Source organism: Phascolarctos cinereus, unplaced genomic scaffold (genome assembly GCF_003287225.1).
Source record: "Phascolarctos cinereus isolate Bilbo 61053 unplaced genomic scaffold, phaCin_HiC Scaffold_3;HRSCAF=262, whole genome shotgun sequence".
Taxonomy (NCBI): domain Eukaryota; kingdom Metazoa; phylum Chordata; class Mammalia; order Diprotodontia; family Phascolarctidae; genus Phascolarctos; species Phascolarctos cinereus.
The window spans coordinates 146,083,910-146,105,539 of record NW_027555736.1 but is presented as its reverse complement, the minus strand read 5'-3'; the positions used below and the strand labels follow the sequence as shown (position 1 = coordinate 146,105,539).

The following is a 21,630-nucleotide window of genomic DNA, read 5'->3' as shown; positions in this document are numbered from 1 at the left end:
GCCATACCACTTAAAACATTTAACTATGTATAGGCCCTAAAAGTTTCAAGATAGTTATAAGCTAGGTAGGTGCTTGCAAAAGAAGTGGAGAATTTGATGTTTTAATCACTCAGTCACCTGGAAATTAAGGGCCCACTCAATTAGTAAGCCTGAGTCAGGGTAGGGGACAGACAATAAATGGGAGATAGCTGGGAGGGTTGAGGGCAGCAGCACTGGGCCTGGAGTCAGGAAGGCTCATCTGCCAAGTTCAAACCTGGCCTCAAACACTCACTAGCTGAGTGACCCTAGGTGAATCACTTAACCCTTTTTGCCCTATTTTCCTTATTTGTAAAATGAGCTGAAGGAAATGGCAAACCCCTCCTGTATCTGCCAAGAAAATCCCAAATGGGGTCACGAAGAATCGGACACAACTACAGGGAGGGGTGTGGGACAACCAGTGGAAGTGCTCGGGAGCTGGAGGGTGTACAAGGTAAAAGTCCGGAGGTCCGGCACTAGGGAGCAGAGTCAAAGTGAGGCAGCAGCCCGGAGCTAATGGCTTTGTTGCCACTAGGGGACTCCCCTGCGAGGGATCCGCCTGGTGAGTAGCCCAGCATCCCCGCGTTACCGGGGATAAGGTTACAGAGGGCCTCGTACTAAAAGTCTCAGCCCGAGAGTGTGGGGCTGCCTTTAGTACACAGTACGCTATAGTCCAGACTAAACTAGAGGCCTAATCTCCATGAGGCGGGCAGGAAAAGTGGCGGCTTCTCCCTGGAACGCAAAACCGGGAAAACTCGCCATCCCTCTTAGAAATCACTTCCGGTGGCTACGCTAAGAACCCTCAGTGGGAGAGTCGGAAACCGGAAGTGGTTCGCTCGCCCTCTTCAAAAATGTCCGCTTGCCCGGCCTCTTCCGCATGGGGCCTCACTGTCGTCAGACCGCCTCCCCACGGCCTCTGCCTGAGAGAGGAAGGCGCGTTGAAGGCAACTAGCAGGCAACATGCTGAGCCGGCTGCAGGAGCTCCGCAAGGAGGAGGAGACTCTGCTGCGGGTGAAGGCGGCGTTGCATGACCAGCTCAATCGGCTCAAGGTGACTGCGCCACCGGCGGCCCCGAGGCCCCGGGAGGGGGGCCTGGGGCGGGACCTGGCGGGGTGGGGCCCCTCGAGGAGGAGCCGCCCCCTGGAGGGAGGGGAGAGACAAGGAGCGGAGGCCAGCAGCCACGCCCCTCTCCGGTCCTGGACCCCTGTGGCTCCCTCCCACCCATCACCCTAAAAAGGCGGCCTTGAAGGACTCTTAACCCTAAAGTTTCTGGGGTCTAGGGCCAAAATCAGGGAATCCTGGATTTCCGCTCTGCAGCGAGCGTTTTGTGGAGCCGTGTGAGCTCGTACGTTCTGTTGGGGCGGGGGTAACGGCAAGATGCACACGAATAAGTAAATTAAAAGCGTGTAAAAAGTAAACGTAGAGTATGTTCTCCTGGAGGGAAGGAAGGAGCAGGCAAGGCTCCTGGAGGAAGCCTCTTCATCTCTTTCAGCCTCATCTTCCTTTCCTGTCGTGGGGGGAGGTGTCAGGGTGGTGCAGCCCTTTGAGTCCAAGTTTGACAGACAAATCCTTTTATTCAAGGCATTTATTCTGTGAAGTTGGATTCGGTCAGAGGGACGCACTTGAGGACCTAGAGGGCCACATGTGGCCTCGAGGCCACAGGTTCCCCACCCCGATTGGACGGATCTCTAAACTAAGCGATCTCCTGAGAAAATCCCAGGACTTGCTATCAAGAAACATATAATCTGGTATGGGATATCAGGAACACAATTCTATTAGTACTAGCCATAATGCAGTCACTCCCTCAGGTAACATATTAAAGAACAGTTCAGAACTCAGAAGAGGGAGAAACTTTTCACTCTGCGGGATTGTTGAAAACTTCGTGGAAGAGATGCCCTGGAATCAGAACTTGAGGGATGAATAGGAATTCAGCAGATACCATGGTAAAGCACAACTAAGAGGCCAATCTGGCTGTACTGTAGGATGTTTAAAGAACCCTAGTAAGAGATGTCTGGACCGTAAATTGGGACCAGATCTTATCATCTCAGAAAGAACATGGAAGATACCAGATGAAGGTTACTTCTTTTCTCACCTTGAATGCTTTTTTCCTTCATCCAACTTTCCCACCTCTCAAGTCTCTTTCTTGATGGCTTACCAATATAGACCACAGAGATCGATCTAGTCTGAACTTTGGGTTTGGTTTTTTTGTCTATGTAATTTGGTAGTTATCTTTTCCTGTGTTCATGCCTTAGCTCTCCTTGATCCGCTGTTTCCCTAGGACTTGTGTCATACTTCTGTGTACTCCATAGTGCCTACCTAGCACAGTAGGTATTCAGTTGTTTGATGGCAATGATGATAATTAATGAGAGGCAGCCTGGGCTAGTCAAAGAGTAAGAGGATTCAGGTTTGAAGGCTAATGTTGGTCCTTAGCAATTTAAGTCACTTAATCTCTTGGGGGACGTGTTTTCCTCATCTGTAAAGAGTTGTAGCAGATTATCTCAAAAGGTTCCTTCCAATTCTAAGTCCTCTGCTCCTATGACATCCATCACTCATGTTCTCTCCAGTGCACCTTCCTACACCTGCCAACACAAAAACCATCCCTAGCCACCTTGATCCAGGACTGGTCAGGAAAAATTTTAAGAGGCTAGGAGGAAGAGACCTTAGTCTCTGTTCCCCTTGGGGGTATTTGGGCTTGGTAGTAGCACTTGACTTAAAGTGAGCTCAGCTGGAGAAGGGGCACTTTTCTTCTCTTCAGGGGGAACACAAGCAGGAGAGGGCTTCCCTTGCCCTCTTCCTTGTAAGGACAGTGCATGTCAGGAGCTTCTCTCTTCCCACCCGGGGCTGGTAGCAGAGAGCAATCACAAGACTGTATTTCATTTCCCCTGCCTTAGAATACAGTGTGAGCTTTGTTCTTTCCTCTTCATTGCGAGTGTATAGTGGAAGGCAAAGTGACCCAGCTGTCTCATGTTTTAGGTTGAAGAGCTGGCCCTTCAATCAATTATTAGCTCCAGAGAAGGGGAAGGGATGACTCATTCTTCACCTCTAACAGAGGAACCAGAAAATGTAAGCATAAGCAAATGTGGGTCTGTGGAAAAAACTGAAATTCAGAGTTAATGGTACAATTTTCTGCCTTTTGGTAATAAAAATCAGTATAAAATCACATTTTTGAGACTGAGGGACTTTAGAAAGTTATGAGAAATTTCATTAATTACTTAGGTTAGTAAACTAGTTAGTCATTTGCTTTTAGCCATTGCGAAAACTGTTTTCACCATTTTTTTGTTTGATTACTCCCCTCTGTTCAGCTGTCATGTCAGTTATTCTGATACTTCCAGGCATAATGTTGAGGAAGAATATAATTTGTCATGTGTCAAAGCTGTTGCTACTTTGGGAATGTTACATATACATTGTAATAAACATGCTTGAAAGAGTTACCAGAATCAGTAACTTGGGGGAGCTAATGCTATGGGTGCTTTATTTACCAGGCCATTCCTGGGATAGCAATCCATTTTAGCTTCAGGATAGGACAAAAATGGGTTCTTGTCCTTAATGTGACTCTCTCCCATCAAATGACCTGAGGTAATCATTCAGCAAGCATTTATTAAGAAGTTGTTATGTATCAGGCCTTGGGATGTTTTGCTGGAATCATCTGTTCCTTCTGTAATAAAAGATTTGAATTAATGACTTCCCCTAAGGGAAATTTAATAAACTTCTAACCATTGAGAAATAAGGCTCAGTCAGCCTTAGTCTGCCTCCTGTCATATAGCCTTCCCAAAGACTCATGTTTGTAATGCAGTTAACTAAAACATTTAATCTGAAAGTATTTGAGGAAACCTAGGGATGTGACTATACTCTGTGAGTCTGGTTCTTCAATGTCTTAGAGATGAGAAAAGTAAAGATTTAGCTCTAGTTTTAAGACCTGGCATTTTTTAAGTGTTTGGTTGCTTAAAAAATATTAACGTATGATTTCTTTGGCCCCATCAGATCTTGGTGCAGGTAGATAATGAAACTTCCATCAATCAAACTGAATTACAGCTAAGCACAAGAAACCATGCTCAAGAAGAAGAGGAGGAGGAGGAGGAGGAAGAAGAATCTGATTCCTAAAGGAGAAAGGGAAAAATCAGAATTATTTATCTAAGTTAATTTTAAGATTAATGAACTTTCTCTGTTCAAAGAAACCATTCCAGTACAATCATTATGGCCTGTTGGAGGAGGAAGAAGAATCTGATTCCTAAAGGAGAAAGGGAAAAATCAGAATTATTTATCTAAGTTAATTTTAAGATTAATGAACTTTCTCTGTTCAAAGAAACCATTCCAGTACAATCATTATGGCCTGTTAACAGGGAATGAAAAACTCTCAAAAAATGCACTATTAAAATGACACCATAGCCCATTGAAGCTTCAGTGCTGAGTTAAAACAAAAATTGACCATAGATAGGAAACTGGAGGATCTATGTTTTACCGTTTGGGGAAAAAAAAAGGTCAAGTTCATATAAGCTAGTCAAATTAGATACATATACATACTAGAGGTAAAACTCCATGTGACATTCTATTGAAATACTCATGTATTTGCAACCAGAAAAGTTTAATGTAAGCCAGCCTTTCATATTTTTCTAATATATATTGACAAGCAAAGACACACCATTGAACAGAGCAAGGCCACGTTCTAAGTTCTAGAATCTAGTAGATGGAAAAGTGAAGAAGAGATATAATGGGATTCAGCTTCTCATATAGAGAGGGTAAGCTGTTTGAATGGCACATGAGATGTTGCTTGGTGTGGTTGTGACTATATCTTAATTTGAGTTTACCACATTGTGGTAAAATGTGGTCAGAGTCAATTTTAGATAAAAAATGCTGTCTACAGGATACCAAAGGAGAAGAGCTAAACCATGTTCTTGTAGAATACATATTATAATAAAATTGAATTGTTTTAAAAATCATTTTTATATTTAAGGAAATGTGCCATGTTTTTAAGATGTCTCAAGAGATACATGAGTGGATTTGTTTTTACAATAAAAGGAAAATGCTAAAGAAATAGGACATGTAAAAACTCATTTGTGGTCAAGATTCATTAATATGCTCTTTCCCTTCTCAGACAGGATAAGACTAATTTAGTTGTTCAGATTTGCACAGTACAAGTAACAAAACATAGCCCCAAACACAGAAAAAACAGGTATTCTTCTGCAGTTTTTAAACTGTGCCAGTAATGACGATACTTGATTTAAAAATCAAGCCTTCAATAAATTAGAAATAGGAATTAGAAACTGAAACACATGTTTCTTTGAAAATATCATCTAGTGTTCATTTTAAAAGTGGTTTTCTATTCACTTTAGTCAATGTAATGTCATTAATAATTTCCAGGACAGAGAGAAGTTTTGAATAAGTTCTAAATGTTCTATATGGGAACACAAACGAGGAAGACTGCAAAAGAGAAGTGCTTAAGGGTATAATTATTCTTAGGTGCACTAAATGTTATTACTCCTTTGGGGTATGACTAGAAAAAAGTAAACTTAATCAGGGCTAAAACTCATCTTGATCAGTGCTTCAGTGATCAAGATATAAGTTATTCCAGTTATGAAACCTGAAAACTGACCAGAATATTTAAGTCAACGCATTTAGATCAAAGTGATAATGCTATAGTAGTGTTGTACCTTTAAAGAACTATTTTGCCTTTTCTAAAATGAAGCAAGAGGGGCAGCTAGGTGGTGCAGTGGACAGAGCACGGGCCCTGAAGTCAGGAGTACCTGAGTTCCAATCTGGCCGCAGACCAAACACCTGACACATACTAGCTGTGTGACCTTGGACAAGTCACTTAACCCCAATTGCCTCACTAAAAAAAAAATGAAGCAAGAAATTTAAGCCATGAATGTTTGTCCTTTTTAATTGAATCACAAAAATCTCATTCAAGTTCTCACTCTAGCATCTAGTAGGTCAGGGATCAGCATACCAGAAGATATTTCCCAGATTTTTTTTTATTTGATAAAGCAAAAGTCCCTTTTGTCAAATGTTTTTATTGGCTATGTAGTCTTGCTCTGGCAAAGAAGAAAATGAGGGAGGAAGTTCAGACAATGTCTTTTAAGTTTACATGCGGTAAAAGCCCAAACTCAACCATTAAAAGAATCATTAAAAACCTTAAAAGGAATAAATTGCCAGGAATGTAGAAGTCATTTGTCTTTTGGCGACTTAGTGAGAGCTATGATATAAAATTCAGCTTGCTGACCTATGAAGAGCATTAGCACAAGACACAAAATATATACAACCTTTTAGTGCCATGAGCATGAATTTTAGAAACCGATTCCCACATTTTTATGAGACTGTTTCTAAAGTGCTGTAAAAGTAAGTCCTACTGATGCCAGTAAATCATGAAAGGTTTTTGCTAGTCATTTCAAAAACGTCTCATTCCTTTAAGTTGGTAATCCCAAATAACAGGTGGGATGGGGAATAAGGTGCAAGTAAGAAAGACTATCCTATATACTTAAACATGTATCTGAGTATTCTACAGCTATGACTTCCATATAATTAGAAAATGACACAAGGGATACAACACTGAACAGCCCTCACACATAGGCAAACATTTATACTCTCTGGACACTGATGAATCCTAGAAGATACAAGAATACTTCAGCTTAGAAAAATCTGTTATAGCCAGTTAAGCACATGTGTTATATGTGCGTGTTGGGGGGGAGGGGGGGCAGAGACAAGACTGTAAAGAGTTAAGATTCCCAAGGACCTTCAGATTTGTCTTAAGATTTTTTTTTTCCAGACCATTACCCTTCACTTTTTGAAAGAAATAGGTGGGTGTCAAATTGGCTAGGATAACAAACAAGGAAAATAACAAATGCTGGAGGGGCAGCTAGGTGACACAATGAATAGAGAGCACCAGCCCTGGAGTCAGGAGGGTCTGAGTTCAAATTCTGCCTTAGACACTTGATACTTACTAGCTGGGCAAGTTATTTAAACTTACTGCCTAGCAAAAAACAGAAACAAATAAACAAAGAACATGCTGGAGGGGATATGGGAAAACAGCTACACTGATGAACTGTTGCTGGAGCTATGAACTAGTCCAACCATTTTGGACAATTTGAAACTATGCCCAAAAAGCTATTAAACTGTACATACCCTTTGACTCAGTGATTTACTAGGCCTAAGAATTAGAATTAAGAATTACTAGGTCTAGGTCAAAGAACTGGAATTGGGGAATGGCTGAACAAGTTATGGTATATGACTGTGATGGAATACTGTGCTGTAAACAACGATGAAGGTGATGGTTTTGGGAAAACCTAATTAGACTTATATGAACTGATGTGAAGTGTGCAAAAGAACCAGGAAAACAACATACATAGTAACAATGATAATTGTAAAGATAATCAACTTTGGAAGACTTAGTAACTGATCGATACAACTGACCAACTACAATTTCAAAGGACTCATGATAAAACATTCCATCTACCTCTAAACAGAGTGGGTAGACTCAGAGTACAGATTGAAGCATGTTTTCTCTTTTTTTTTTTTTTGGTACATAGCTAATGTGGAAATTTGACTATTCATATTTGTAATGGATTTTGTTTTTTCTTGCCTTTTCAACAGGTGGGGAGAAGAATGTGAAACTGAAAATGAAGTTGAACTGAATTAAAAAGAAAACTGGGTGGGAAGGACAAATAGGGTCCTTTCATATTTCAAGAGGAAAGCTATTGGAAGATGCTTATTTATAAATAAGGGTGCATGGTGGGAGAGATTTTGAACATTGCTGCAATCGTTTTTGATGTGGCTTCTAGACATATAAAATGACAGGAAGGCAACCAAAGGCACATTAGCCAAAAGCTTCAAGCTGCAAGCTGTCTCTTGGTCCAGTATTTCCTTCTTGCAACCCTCCCTATTTTCACCCACATAAAAAGGCTCAGCTAGGTTTAAGAAACCAAAATGACCATTTTCCTGTAGAATGATAAAAACATCACCACCTGAGGTAATTTACACAGAAATCACTACTCTTCAACTCTTCTTTTAAACCTGATGATATATTTATTAGAATAAGAGATTAGATTTGTTAAACATTTGAAAATAAAATGGTTAAAAGGATCTCCATACAATTTTTAGGCACTATACACACAGTTCTCTTACAATGTATTCTGTAATTGGATTAGGAGAAAGATAAATCTGATGAACTTTAATGACTTGATCCATGGGTAACATTCAAAAAAAAACCCCACTGTTTTAGAAATGCCAGTCAAAAATTAAGAGACATACACCACCAAACAACTCTGAATATCCTACAGAGAATATTTTAAAAATAAATATAGAAATATAGCCACAAGTCTCTAAGTCCTCACAGTAGACTGATGAAGCCCTGGCTATTATGGCAGTGTGGGGCTCTAACTTGATTTAGGTGAAAACAGCTGGATTCTACACAGAAAGCAAAAAAAATTACAACACCGTGACATCCACTTTCTAATGCTTGTTTTCATAGCAGCGAAAGCATGCTTCCCATGCACTGCTTGTGAAGGACATTGTGAGGCTCCTCCCTTCCACTTTCTGGAAGAGAGTAAAAAGCCTTGAGAGAATGAAGTACCACCAAGTGTCAAAAGATTCCCCACCCCCCCAAAACAAAATCACAAAGCCAGCCAGCTGAGGCTGAAAGAGCAGCGATACAAAAAATATCCACTACTGTCAAAATTTCACTAACTCAACATCGCGCACTTTTTTGGGGGTCATTAACACAAACAAGAAGCCCCCAATGCAAAGCCAATTCCAAGAGAGTAATCATAATTAAAAAACAAAACAAACAGAATTGGCACATGCTATGTTCTTCATCCTTCTTCACAGGGTAAAATGCACATCTGAACAGAGACAAGCATGAGAAATAGGACCTAAGGTAGCATCGTTTTGCACAATGGGGTAGGAAGCTGCCTTTCTCCAGCTTCCCAAAGAAACACTTTAGACGCCAGCAGCATGAGTTGGTGTGCTAGGCTGGTTAAGGCCTATGGTGGAGCACAGCCAGCCTGCAAAATCAACTTCCTCGGCATCAGACCTCTTGATAAAAGCATGAACCTATATGTGAGAAAATGTGAAGAAGCAACATCAGAACAACATCAAAAGATCCAGTTCAATACGTGTAAAAATATCTGCATTATCTCTTTTTGATATAGTTTTACTATATGGGAATTAAGGGGGTGTCTGTGAATTGGAGAATGGCTCAACCAACTATGATATATGAATGTAATGAGCTATTTCTGTACCACAATAAATGATGAAAGGGATGGTTTCTGAGAAATCTAGGAAGACTTGCAGGAACTGATGCAGAATAAAGTGAAAAAAGCGAGAACAATTTATTCAATAACAGCACTGTAAAGAGAAACAGTTCTGAAAGACTTGGGATCAGTGATCAACTCTGATCAATGTAATAAACCACCATGATTCCGAAGGGCTAATAATAAAGCACACTACCCACTTCCTGATAAAAGAGGTGATGGACTCAAATTGCTTAGTAAGACATTTCATTTTTGGACGTGGAAATGCGAGGATTTGTTATGTTTAACTATGGATATAGTTAGAAATACTTTTTTTCTTTTTATTTAAAGAGAGATCTTTATCAAAGGTGGGATAGAAAGGACATAGAGAGAAAAGGGGTATCTCTCTGAAATGAGAACTGAGGAAATTACAGATAAGCAGGACAGCTTTGAAAAGTACATATTTAAAATAATTATATACTTTAAAAGAAAAGCAAACTCTCTGTAACTTCATCTATAATCTTCTCCTGTTCTTCAATGTATGTAGAAATAGTCTCATTTTACTTGGTACTTGACAAGTTCCAAATAAGGAAAATTATGTTTAATCAAGAAAAATAAGATTCAAAAGGAATACAATAGTCAAGATGATGAATTGAGCTTGTTCAAGATTAACAGGGTCTCCCATCCACTGCGGCTGGTTGGGTAATGGCTCAGGAAAGTGAAGGGAGGTATGGCTATGAATGGATGGCCTTAAAAAAAAGACTATGCACTATGAAACTCCCCACCATCATCAGGAAGTAGATGAGGCCATCTTTCAAGTTGCATGCTAACCTTTGACAACCTTTTTTCTCCTTCAATATTGCCCTTAAAGTTAATTTAATTTGGATTCCACCCTGTATCCAAATACTGAGCAATAGGCACACCATACAATTTGCCCTGGCCCTACATTTCCTTAGGGTTAGTGACAGTTATTAGTGAGAAATCTATTAAGATTTTACTTACCATAAGTTGCTTCAAATCAGCTCTCTCTGCTGGGTTTTTTATTAGGCTTAAAAGAAAAGCAAATGAAAATTATTTCTCTCTGAAGGTAAAAAAAAAAATTTACTAGTCTCTACAAAATTAACTCCCAAAGGATAAGTTATTAAGCTCAATGTAATGTGCAGTGTGATTATCTTATATAAGTCTTGTAACCCACAACTTACATAAACCCAGAAGCCCATGGGAGAATAACCTAAAATGCTCAGAAGGGAAAAGCCATGGTGGGTTACCACCAGAAAAGCCAAATCTGGGAATCCTATAGAGGACTATAGTCCAATATTAAAAACCAAATTCTTTAGGATATACTTTCTAAGAGTAAGAAGCCATGTGGTTCTTTTTGGTTCTAATTCTTTACAGCATGACTAATGTGAAAATATGTTTTATAGGAATGTATATGTAGAGCCTATATCAGATTGCATGCTATTTTGGGGAGGGAAGTAGGGAGGGAAGGGGAGAAAATTTAAAACACAAAAGTTTATGGAAGTAGATGTTGAAAACTAAAAATTAATTAATTAATTAAAAGGAATAAGAGGCCAACTTACCATTTATTCACAAAATCTTGAAATTCCAGACTAAAGACTCCACTGGGCAACTTTGGAGGAGGCTGAAAGACATGACAAAACATCAGACCTAACTCTCTAGAGTGGTCACTGAACCCTCCCACAGGTTAGTTCTTAACCATATTTATCTCTTCCATCCCCCTTGCCTTATGGTAGGCTTGCCCCTGAGTTATTAACACGAAGGAAGGACACAGTTCAGTCTCCCTGGTTCTTAAGATGTACTGTTGGTGTGATGATGCCAAGACTGTCTATCTTGCTGGAATCAGGTACACCACTCTCCATATTTGGTCAGAAGATGTTTAGCAGTATAATTAATGGTGTTTTTGACCTAATTTGTTAGTCACTGACAGGAGGGAAACTAGATCTTCTTCAATGGTTCTAACAAAATAAGAAAGAAAGTTTCCTAAAGATATGCGTCTACATGGGAAAGGGATGTAGTTAATGTAAACGAAAAAGCAATCAATCATTAATTCTATGAGGGGAACGATTTAGAAGAATGCTACCCAAACACTCTAGAAAAAGGGTCCTTATAAGGAAAGAGCCTTTCCTGATCTCCATGAAGATTATCATGTTCAGACAAGATTGTTGCCCATTACTGTTTTTAGGAACAACCAAACTGAGACAAGGACTTTACAAAATCTTCAAATAGGAGCAAGCAGGACTAGAATGTATGCCCTAGCCCATTTCTCCATAACAATAACCAAGGAAGACTTTTCTTTTTCAAATTTCCTAAAATTATCCTAGTTATATCCAATCAACTACAAGCTGGCCCCAACCTGCCTTTCAGTCTTATCTCTCACAATTTCTATGGCCACACAGGTCCACATCTTTCTAGACTATTCCCTAAGATGCCTTCCCCACCTCCACCCCTTCTTTCTCTTCTACCTAATCCATAACCTGACTGTCCTTCAAAGTCTAGCTCAGAGGTAGGGAACCTGTGGCCCTGAGGCCACCAAGTGACCCTCTAGGTCCTTGGGTGTGGCCTTTTGACTGAGTCCAAGTTTTACAGAACAAATCCTTTTATTAACAGGATTTGTTCTGTGAAGTTTAGATTCAGTCAAAGGGCCGCACTTGAGGACCCAGAGGGCCACATGTGGCCTTGAGGCTGCAGGTTCCTCACTCCTGGTAGCTCAAGTCCCACTTACTCCATGGAGTCTTCTCTCCAACTACTCCTCAAGTGTTCCCTCTCTCCTGTGAACCATTCATTTGCCACTTTCCATACATATAGATAACTATAATAATCTTACTCTAATGCCTCACTGTGGTATGCAGGTGACCTGGGGCAGTTTAAGGTTATGCCAGAGTGCATGCTGTTGTAGAGTCTGCAAGACAGAAAGGATTAGCTCAGACCTGGCAATAGATCAAGGTGTAGTTTAAACACTGATGCTTCATCACCAGACGTCTTGTTACCAGTTAATAAATTTATTTGGTCATGGCAACAGACAAGATGGACAAAAATACAAAATGCTTATAGTTGTAATGAAAGTGGTGGAAAAAAGGAAGCAGAGGTTGCTAAGACTCACTAAGTACAAGCAAGAAACTGCTGATAACATGCAATCTTTGTCTAATGCTCAGCAAGGAGTGTTGGTGTACTACAGAGAGTGTTAGACAGACCTGGGACTCAGGAAGACTTCAATCTGAATCCAGGCTCAGACTCTCAGGAGCTGTGTGACCCTGGGGCTCAGTGTCCTCATCTGTAAGTGAATGGGACTCTAGCTCCAACGTCCTTGCCAGCTCTAAATCTATGATCCCAGAACTGTAAGTCCACACTACTGTACAGATAGGACCATGTCCACATCAAATTCTCATGAAAGCTTATAGGTTCTCTTTGGAAAAGTGACTAAAACAGTTGGTTTCATTATGTGGACAAAGACAATAAGAAACATAAAATGGGACACTCGGTCACCTTGTAGGGCTCACAACGAACATAAGAAAACAGTATCATCATGAAGATAACTGCAGGTTATAAATGACTGTTGATTGACCATCTGTTTCAAAGGATGAAGAACCACAGAAATTCTACCGAGTAACTAACCAGATCATTCAAGCTAAGTAAATACATATATTTTATCTGTGGTGACTTTAACTTGAAAATGGGAATGTGGAAGATGAGTTGAAAATATGGATCAGGATCAAGAAATGAAAGAGATTTGCAGATTACTCAGAAATGCCAGGCCTGGACATAATGAAGACTTTCCCAAAGAGTGAAAAAAATGTAGGACTTGGAAAGCCCAGAACAATTATAACTGACCCCTAATAAAAATGAAACTGCTTTTATCTCTAAAGGAAAGCAAATGACCAGTTACAGATTCGCCATTTATTTCAGAATTACTTGTTTGAATGTCTTTAGATCAACTAGTTATGGCAAAGGATAAAGTAAATTCCAAATAAAAAGATGTCAAGAAGATAATATTGGATATGACTACATCAGTTCCAATTCAACCTATCTGAATAAGCTGTCTCTAAAAAAAAAGATATGGATTGTAAAGACATCACAATTTCTCAGAAATGTTTAACCAATGCAGAACAGTCACTACAAAATATAAGGGGGCTGAAAGAAAACAGAAACTACCTCAAACTATTAACTCTTAACTGAGCTGAACCTCAACATGGAGAAATATGGTGGCCAAGGGCCACAACAATAGCTTCAAGTACAAGCTCACTTGCAGAACAATGCAGAGAGGAAAATTGAAGACTATTAAGGATGTAAGCTCACCAAAACTGCAAAAAGGACTTAAAGTGAAAATGGACCCTTTGGAGAAATTCAAATGAAATTTGGCTAACTCATTTCAACAAACACTTACTTATTAATAAATCCACTTACCATCAGCTAGCTGCTCTGCTTGGTTTCAACTGCAAGAACATCATGCCTCCCCCACCCAGGATAAGCTCATCACAGAGACTGATTCAATTCTGACACTCAACTCAACACCTCTTTAGCCCCCTCACTAGCCTCTCTCCTCTGCCTGGAGGGCTGGAGGATGAAGCCATGAACCCACCCCTCTGTCCTTTAGTGGATTACCTTTGTCTTCCCCAAGAGCTAGTAAGCACCAGGATGGTGGTGACTGTCATTCTTCTGGTTTGTCCCCCCAGTGCCTGGCACACAGCTGATGTTTACTGACTATTATGACTACTAGGTGCAAGACACTGTGTGAGGTGCTGGGGATGCCAAGATGAAACAATCCCTACTTTCCATGAGTTTAGGTTTTGCTTGGGGAGACAAAATGTAATCTGAGGACAGGGAGAACAATAACAACTAGAGGTAAGCAGGACAGGCTTCATAGCAGAGGCAGTGCCAGAGATAAGCCAGCATTGAGGAAAAGACTAGGATTCTGAGAGAGGAGGAGGAGGAGTTGGAAGGTTGACCAGGAAGAAGCTGTGGCCACTGCAGCTAGAAAAGAAGGGGAGTAATTTGAAGAAAGAGGGCAGCTAGATGTCAGAGTAGATAGAACACTGGGCCTGGGGTCAGGAAGACTCATCTTCCTGAGTTCAAATCTAACCCCAGACAACTTACTAGCTGTGTGACCCTAGGCAAATCAGTTAATCTTATTTACCTCAGTTTCCTTATCTGTCAAATAAGCTGAAGAAAGAAATGGCAAACCACTCTAGTATCTTTGCCAAGAAAACCCCAAATGAGGTCACAAAGAGTTGGATACGACTGAAACAACTGAACAATAAACGTTTATTGCTTGATTGTAAAGAAAAATTAAATCCCAGAGAGATCAATTCATTCATGATCACATGGCTAGAAAATATATGTAGGCAAGATTGGAACTTAAATGTCTCTCTACTGTGCTATTTTTTCCACTATATGAACCTCTTTCTTTCATGCCTGTGGTAGGGCTTTGTGAGACTGGGAGCAGAGAGAGAAGGAGACAAAGAGAAGTGTTGGAATCACAGCAGGCACTATTTTTTTTTAAATGATTGCTAGATTGACAATTCACAGTAAGAAGTACATTACTCAGGCTAAGGGTTAACTAAGCCCTTTGTCTTCATCCTTTTTTTCTTTCTTTATTACCTAACTTTTGGTCATTTAATTGCTTGTTAGCACTTCTGCCAGGAGAAGAAGGATATGATGTGTTAAGCATGCTCAGCAAACATAAGGTATTTACAGTAAAACATCTAGTGACAAAATGCTCAGTGAGCTAGGGAGAAGGAGACTGTATAATGAATTTTAACCTTCAGGAAAGTAAAGCAGAAAACTATTTCTTATGGCTGAAAACGTCTCTACTAAGATGGATGTGGAATGCCCCATCAGTGACTGATAAGTGTCTTCCCTAACTGAGGACAGTGCCTCAAGGGGCCACAGCCCAGGCCTGTGAGGAGGTAAGGGATTAGGCTGACGAGGCACTAGCCTAGGACACACCCAGAAAGTTGTTTTCTGAGAGAAGTGATTATCTCTCTCTCATATTAATAATCAATTGTTGAATTAGGACCAGGATTTTTTCAGAAGCCTGTAGATTGTTCAGTCTTTGAAGGACATTGATAATAACGAGACTGGATTAACTTTTTCTTAACAATCTTGTTCAGACCCCACACAAGTGGAGAGGTGGCCCATGGTGCCCTGCTTAGGTCTGGGTGGAGGTAAATTCTTTTCATTAAATTGCCCAATGCAGGGGATGATTTTAAAGTAAATGATATGATCAAAGTCATGTCCCTTAGCCCCTCTTTAGAATAGGCGTACCTCTGATTACAATATTCATTTTCTCATTTGTTAACCAATCAGTTAATTGATACCTTCAAAATACATACCCTTCCAAGGGCATATATAGCACTGAGTGGATTCCATGAGGGGTCTTTGGCGTTTAAGTGTTACTGACCTCTTTTATTAAAAATATGCTAGCATTATTAATAAAATGGCTAATTACCCAGAAACTTGCCTCTTGAATCTCTTAAATGTCACATTTCTAAATAAAGTAACTGATACTAATTTATCTCTTTTCTCAAAGTTTAGCACAATTGAATCAATAGTTTTAGCTGGGCAAGAGTTCTGTATAACTGAATTTTCACTGTATTATTACTTTTTTTTTTTTAAAGCATCATCCTTGTGAAAAATCACATCAGGCTTGGTAAGAGCTCCACTAGGACTTGAAAGTGGAAAAGGCTGAAGCACTAAGGTAAAAGGAGGGTTTGGGATTCTCTGAAGAATTCCATGATCCAGAGTCCACACACCTCCCCCCCCCCATTAGCACAGCTCACAAACTTCCTTTCTTGAGCCTCATTATGAAAGCAACCTCCTAGACCAGGGTAGGGAACCTTTGGCCTGGTGGTCCTCAAGTTAAGTGCAGACTTTAGACTCAATCCAAACTTCACAGAACAAATCCCCTTAATAAAAGGATTTCGTTCTGTAAAACTTGGACTCAGTCAAAAGGCCGCACCCAAGGACCCAGAAGGCCACATGCAGCCTCAGGCTGCAGGTTTCCCACCCCAAGTTCAAGACATATAGGGAATAGGATGGCCCTGATCTAATCAATAGCTAAGGACTGGAAGATAATGTGATGAGACTGAAAGCTGACACACTAGTGGTTTGGGTTTTTCCCCCCTTTTGTTGCCCACTTTGCCCGAATGCCTATCAGGTGCCAGTGCTTATGGTTAAATAAACCAAAAGTAACAGGAGTTTGGGAATGAACATGCATCAATGCTGTCATGGTGACAGATCAGTTCAAAACCACTACAGACTCAGAGTCAGAAGACAGAATCACAGAGTAAATGCATTTTAATGTGTATCTACAGCATCTCCCTCCACTAGACAGAAAACATCAATTCTAGCTCCTTGGAATCTGGTGGTAGAATGGGATATTGTCCAATTGCTATCTCCACCAAAGAAAGCCCCATGCTTCAGCTAAGTGGTGCAGTGGATAGATAGTGCCAGGCCTGGAGTCAGAAAAACCTGAGTTCAAATCTGGTCTCAGATACATACTAGCTAAGTGACCCTAAGCAAATCATTTAACTCTGTTTGCATCAGTTTCCTCATTTGTAAAATGAGCTGGAAAAGAAATGGCAAACCACTCCAGTATCTTTGCCAAGAAAACCCAAAATGCAGTAACAAAGAGTCAGACAGACCCAAACAAACGAACAACAAAAACTGCTAAACCCAAAGTTCAGCCCATGATGAAATACAGTGTCACTGCAATGAGAGCATGATTATTAGCCAGGAAGGAGAAAGGAAAGACTAAAGCAGGTGAATAAATCCAAACTGAGATTGGGGATGAAACCCAGCACAGAAAGGCAGGTACACAGAACAAAGATCAGTCATCATGAACTGTCTCTTCTGTCCAGGGAAGGAAAGAATGGCCAAAAGGAAGAGAGAAACCACTAACCAGTGATTCTAGATTCAAGTTCCCTTTCTTCCAGGGTAGCCAGAACTTCTGCATTAAGTTTAAGTTCTTATTGACACATTAGGCCTCCATAATTGGACCCCATTCCAGTTATCCTATTTTTATGGAGCCCCTCTGGATAACCTCTTGGAGGCTGGTAGGACAGTGCTGAGCACAGCTGGGCTTTACTCTTGGCTGTGCTGTGTGGCCTGGAGAAGCACACTGGGAATCTCTCAGTCTATTCCAGATGATCTATGATTTATAAGACACTACCATTATTGAATGGAGATGTTCTAAAGGCTTCCTTTTGGGAAAAGATTCTAGAATTATCACCAGAGTCTAATTAGTTCCAAAATAATTATTCATGAACCAAGCCAAGACTGCTGAGTAGAAAAACTTCAGCCTGCCCCACACATCTCAACAACTCACTATTTACCCAGTAGTTATTTTGTCCTTTGTCCCCATTTCCCCAGACTCCAAGACTTGGGAAATCATGCTGTATTTACCTCATTGACTATGTAATCCAGCAGCTCAAAAATTGCCATAGGTGGTCGGCTATCCATTCCATAAGCTGCAAATTTCAGAAAGAGGAAAATGGGTTTATCGGATGAAGTCACTTTATTACTGTGTAATAAAACTCCCTGGGTAATGCTCCCCTTGCTAATAAAGACAAAAGTAAAGTCTAGAATATAGAACATACCTGTCTCAAGGAAAAGATGCTGTCAAGGCAAGAACGTGAGGGGGAAAGGAAATGGGGGTGGGAGGGTGGGGAAGGGTAGCTTGCTATGCAACAGGGGAAAAGACTATTGGTGGACTGAAGACTTCATGGGACAACAGCCCTCTTAGTTCTCAAACAGGCTCATCATCAGATCTTCTCATCCAGGACCATTCGCATTAGATGTAGCGGCTCACAACCACCTGTACTTTCAGAGTCAGAAAAACTAGTCTCAACTATGACCTCTTTATGCCATTCTAGCTACATACAGGCCCCTATGGGGCTCATGAAGTACTGCACTCATGAAGACAGGGATTATGTCAATCCCCTCAGACTGGGAGATCTCAGTATAGCCCTGGGATTTGTTTCTGGTCTGGCAAAAAGTAAATGAAGAAGCTTCTGATGTGACAGAACCTTCCTTAATATCAGGTCCATTTGTGATCTATAAAAAATACTCTAAGCTATGTTGGAGAGCGTTTCACACAGATTCTCCCAACTACCTGTCCCATAGTCTTGAATTGTACCCTAACCCGGCCTCTGGCGATTGCATCCTCTTCCCACAATCTGGCTCTCCATGTCTTGGAATGTGCTCAGGGAAGTGGTGGACCCCCTGGAAGCAGGAAACTGGGGAAAAATCCTCACTCTGCTGCTTTTCCTACCTATGACCTTGGGAAAGTTACTCCTCTGGGCTTCTGTTTCATCATCATAAAACAACTCTATAAAGCAGTTACAGCAAGTATTATTATCCTCAATTTACTGATGAGGAAACTGAGGCCCAAAGAAATTAAGTGGCTTATCCAAGATGATACAACTGGGTAAGTGTTCTCAGGCAGAATTTAAGTCAGGAGACTTAACTCAAATTCAGTACTCTCTGTTTTGCCACACTGTCTCATGTGCTCACAAATGAAGGGACTGCAATAGATATCCTTCAAGGTTCCTGCCAGGTCTGTGATCCTTTGATCACCTGTCACTGCTGACAGACTTGATGTGATAGGAATATAACATTTATCTCTGTCTCTCAACCACTGTCTTTGCAGTGACTGCAATGACACCTAGTACATAATAAACACTTAGTATATTTGCTGAGTTGTCTGAATGAGACCAAAGCCAGTTAGAGATTGCCTAATTCTGAGCAGCTAGATATTTCTGGGAAACTTACAGCTTAAAGGCCTCCCAGGAGTTCTTGGCCTTGGTGACGTCTCAGGAGCATCTCCCTCCATTGGACAGCCAAACATCAGTTCTAGCTCCTTGGAATCTGGCGGTGGAATGGGATATCGTCCAATTGCCATCTCCACCAAAGAAAGTCCCATGCTCCAGATGTCTGACTGTACTGAGTAGTGAGTTCCCTGGAGTCTTTCTGGCTGTATTAGACAGAGGGAGAGAGAGAAATATCATTGTCATCATGAATAATATTAATAATTTTATAAAATATCTTAGCCCTAGTGAGAGAAGTGCTAACCCCAGGAACAAAAGACTGCTATTAAGATCTAGGGGCTGCTAGGTGGCACAAGGGATAGAGCACCAACTATGGCGTCAGGGGGACCCGAGTTCAAATGTGATCTCAGACATATAACACTCGCTAGCTGTGTGACTCTGGGCAAGTCATTTAATCCCAACTGCCTCACCAAAACAAACAAACAAAACAACAACATCTATGTTCACACTACCCCCATTCTCCTCTCTCTAGCTAGGTATCTGACTTTTGATTTTTGTTCCCAGTACCAATTCAGGAAGAGATCTCACTTAAACAAGAAAGACACACCAGTTTTTTCTAAGACTATGTAAAAGGCTGCCTCTGTTGACAGGCTCAACTCAGTCCTTTCTGTGCTACTATCCACTGATGTATTCCTGTTCTGTTCCTCCTTTAATGACCCTCAACATTCTGACCTCTGGCTATCTTCTCAAACTAAAATACTCTGCTCTCCTAGTCCTGATTGGGTCCCCCCAACTCTGACTCATTACTCTACCTAACCTCAGCATTCTGATTTGCTCCATTTTGGATCAGCTGACCAGCAGAAAATCTCAGACCAGCCTTTGACATCAGTTACCTGTCAAATGTGCACCTTGACAATGGCTTCCCACACCTGGGCATCTGCTTTGCCTTTATAGCACCTCTTTGCTAATAGCCACGCCATTTTAAAAGGTGAGAATTAGGGGCAGCTAGGTGGCGCAGTGGATAGAGCACCAGCCCTGAATTCAGGAGTACCTGAGTTCAAATCTGGCCTCACACACATGACACTTACTAGCTGTGCGACCCTGGGCAAGTCACTTAACCCCATCGCCTAGCAAAAAAATAAAAAATAAAAGATAAAAAATAAAAAATAAAAGGTGAGAATTATTATGAAGAGTCATGTTGCCTGGGTTTTTCAGATGTGTTTGGGTCTCAGAAGTGACAAGGGGGCCTAAAATTCTCTAAAGGGACAGTGTATTGCAATGGAAAGAACACTTGATTAAGCTAAATGACTCAGGCTCTAGAATCAGCTGTGTGCACCTGGGCAAGTCACTTTTTAACATCTTTGAACCTTGGCTTCCTCACTGATAAAATAGGGCATAATATCTACTCTATTTAATTCACAAGACTGCTGAAAGAATTAAAATCGTAAACTGCAGTCTTCCCTCCCTGAAGAGAATATAAGCTCCTTCAGGGCAAGTACTATTTCACTGTCTCTGCATCTTCAGCATTTAGTACAGTGCCAAGCACATAGTGGGTGCTTCATAAATGCTCACTGAAGGTACTTGGGAAGGTACTTTAAAAGAATACACCACCAGGAGGCAGTGTGGCACAGTACTGAGTACTAGACGAGTCAGGAGACTTGATTTCAAACCCTGCCTCAAAACCCTTGACAGCTATATCATTGTGAGGATGAGGATAACACTTGAAATACATACTTGATAGGGATGTGGTAAAGGAAGCACTCCGTAAGCCTTCAAATGCTCTTACACAAGCACACAAATTTTTTTTTAAATCTAGAAAATAACTTATCTTGACGATTGTGCATTTTGACAACAATTTAACTTTTTCCATTAGACTCTCTCACAATTCCCATACGGTATTAGCTATGTTGTGACTGAGCATATAACCATGAAAATACTGTCATCAAGTAAATGATAAAAAAGAAAAAAAGATCCAACTCTTGGTCAATAAGGGTTTATGAATTGCAGTAATACAGATGAAGTGATGAAAGCCTAAATCAGGGGAGCAGCTGTGTGTGTGCATGGATAGGCACAGCCATATATGAGAGATGTGGGAGAGATTAAAGCAACAAGACTCGGCAAGTGGTTGGAGGTGTAGGATGAGAATGAGGTGCAGAGAATGACACAGAGGTTTTAGACCTGGGTGGCCCTGCACAGTTAACAGGGAAGTTTGGAGAAAGGATCAGTTTGGGGGAAAAACAATGAATTCAATTTTGGACATTTTGAGTTTCAGGTGCTTATAGACCACTGAGGTGGAAATGTCCAATAGGTGGCTGGTTATGCAAGACTGGAGTTCAGGAAAGAGATCTGGGTTGGATATACAGATCTGGGAGTCATCTATACAGAGAGAACAGAACACACGGGTGCTAATGAGGTGATCAAATGAGAGACTAGAGAAAGGGCACCCAGACAGAGCTTTGGGATGTACCTAGAGTCAGTATGAATGAAACGGGATAATGAATTAGTAATGAAAGAAAACACCCATTCCTATTAAAAAAACTAGAAAACAGAAGAATAAACGGAGCTTTTCTAAAAATTTCAACTAGTATCTATCTAAACCAAGAGCAAGC

At 40.7% G+C, this 21,630-nt stretch overlaps 2 protein-coding genes across 2 annotated transcripts in view; one reads left to right on the top strand and one right to left on the bottom strand.

Moving 5' to 3' along the window:
* The first annotated feature begins 858 nt into the window (after positions 1-858).
* Positions 859-5,047, top strand: SNAPC5 (small nuclear RNA activating complex polypeptide 5). The gene is made up of 3 exons (XM_020982932.2): positions 859-1,065; positions 2,989-3,078; positions 3,997-5,047. The coding sequence occupies exons 1-3, from the start codon at positions 976-978 to the stop codon at positions 4,114-4,116; spliced, it is 300 nt and encodes a 99-aa protein (XP_020838591.1). The 5' UTR covers positions 859-975; the 3' UTR covers positions 4,117-5,047.
* Positions 5,048-8,008: 2,961 nt separating this feature from the next.
* Positions 8,009-21,630, bottom strand: part of MAP2K1 (mitogen-activated protein kinase kinase 1) — a 104,016-nt gene continuing 90,394 nt past the window's right edge. The window contains exons 7-11 of the mRNA XM_020982941.2: positions 19,026-19,227; positions 17,658-17,722; positions 10,817-10,878; positions 10,239-10,284; positions 8,009-9,057 (exon numbers count right to left, since the gene is read on the bottom strand). Of these exons, the coding sequence (XP_020838600.1) occupies positions 8,944-9,057; positions 10,239-10,284; positions 10,817-10,878; positions 17,658-17,722; positions 19,026-19,227 (489 nt within the window). The 3' untranslated portion in view covers positions 8,009-8,943. The remainder of the gene's footprint in view (positions 9,058-10,238; positions 10,285-10,816; positions 10,879-17,657; positions 17,723-19,025; positions 19,228-21,630) is intronic.

Coding starts and splice junctions, on each gene's coding strand:
- SNAPC5 (XM_020982932.2), top strand. CDS start 976: ATGCTGAGCCGGCTGCAGGAGCTCCGCAAGGAGGAGGAGACTCTGCTG. Junction 1,066..2,988: donor ACCAGCTCAATCGGCTCAAG/GTGACTGCGCCA, acceptor CTCATGTTTTAG/GTTGAAGAGCTGGCCCTTCA. Junction 3,079..3,996: donor TAACAGAGGAACCAGAAAAT/GTAAGCATAAGC, acceptor TGGCCCCATCAG/ATCTTGGTGCAGGTAGATAA.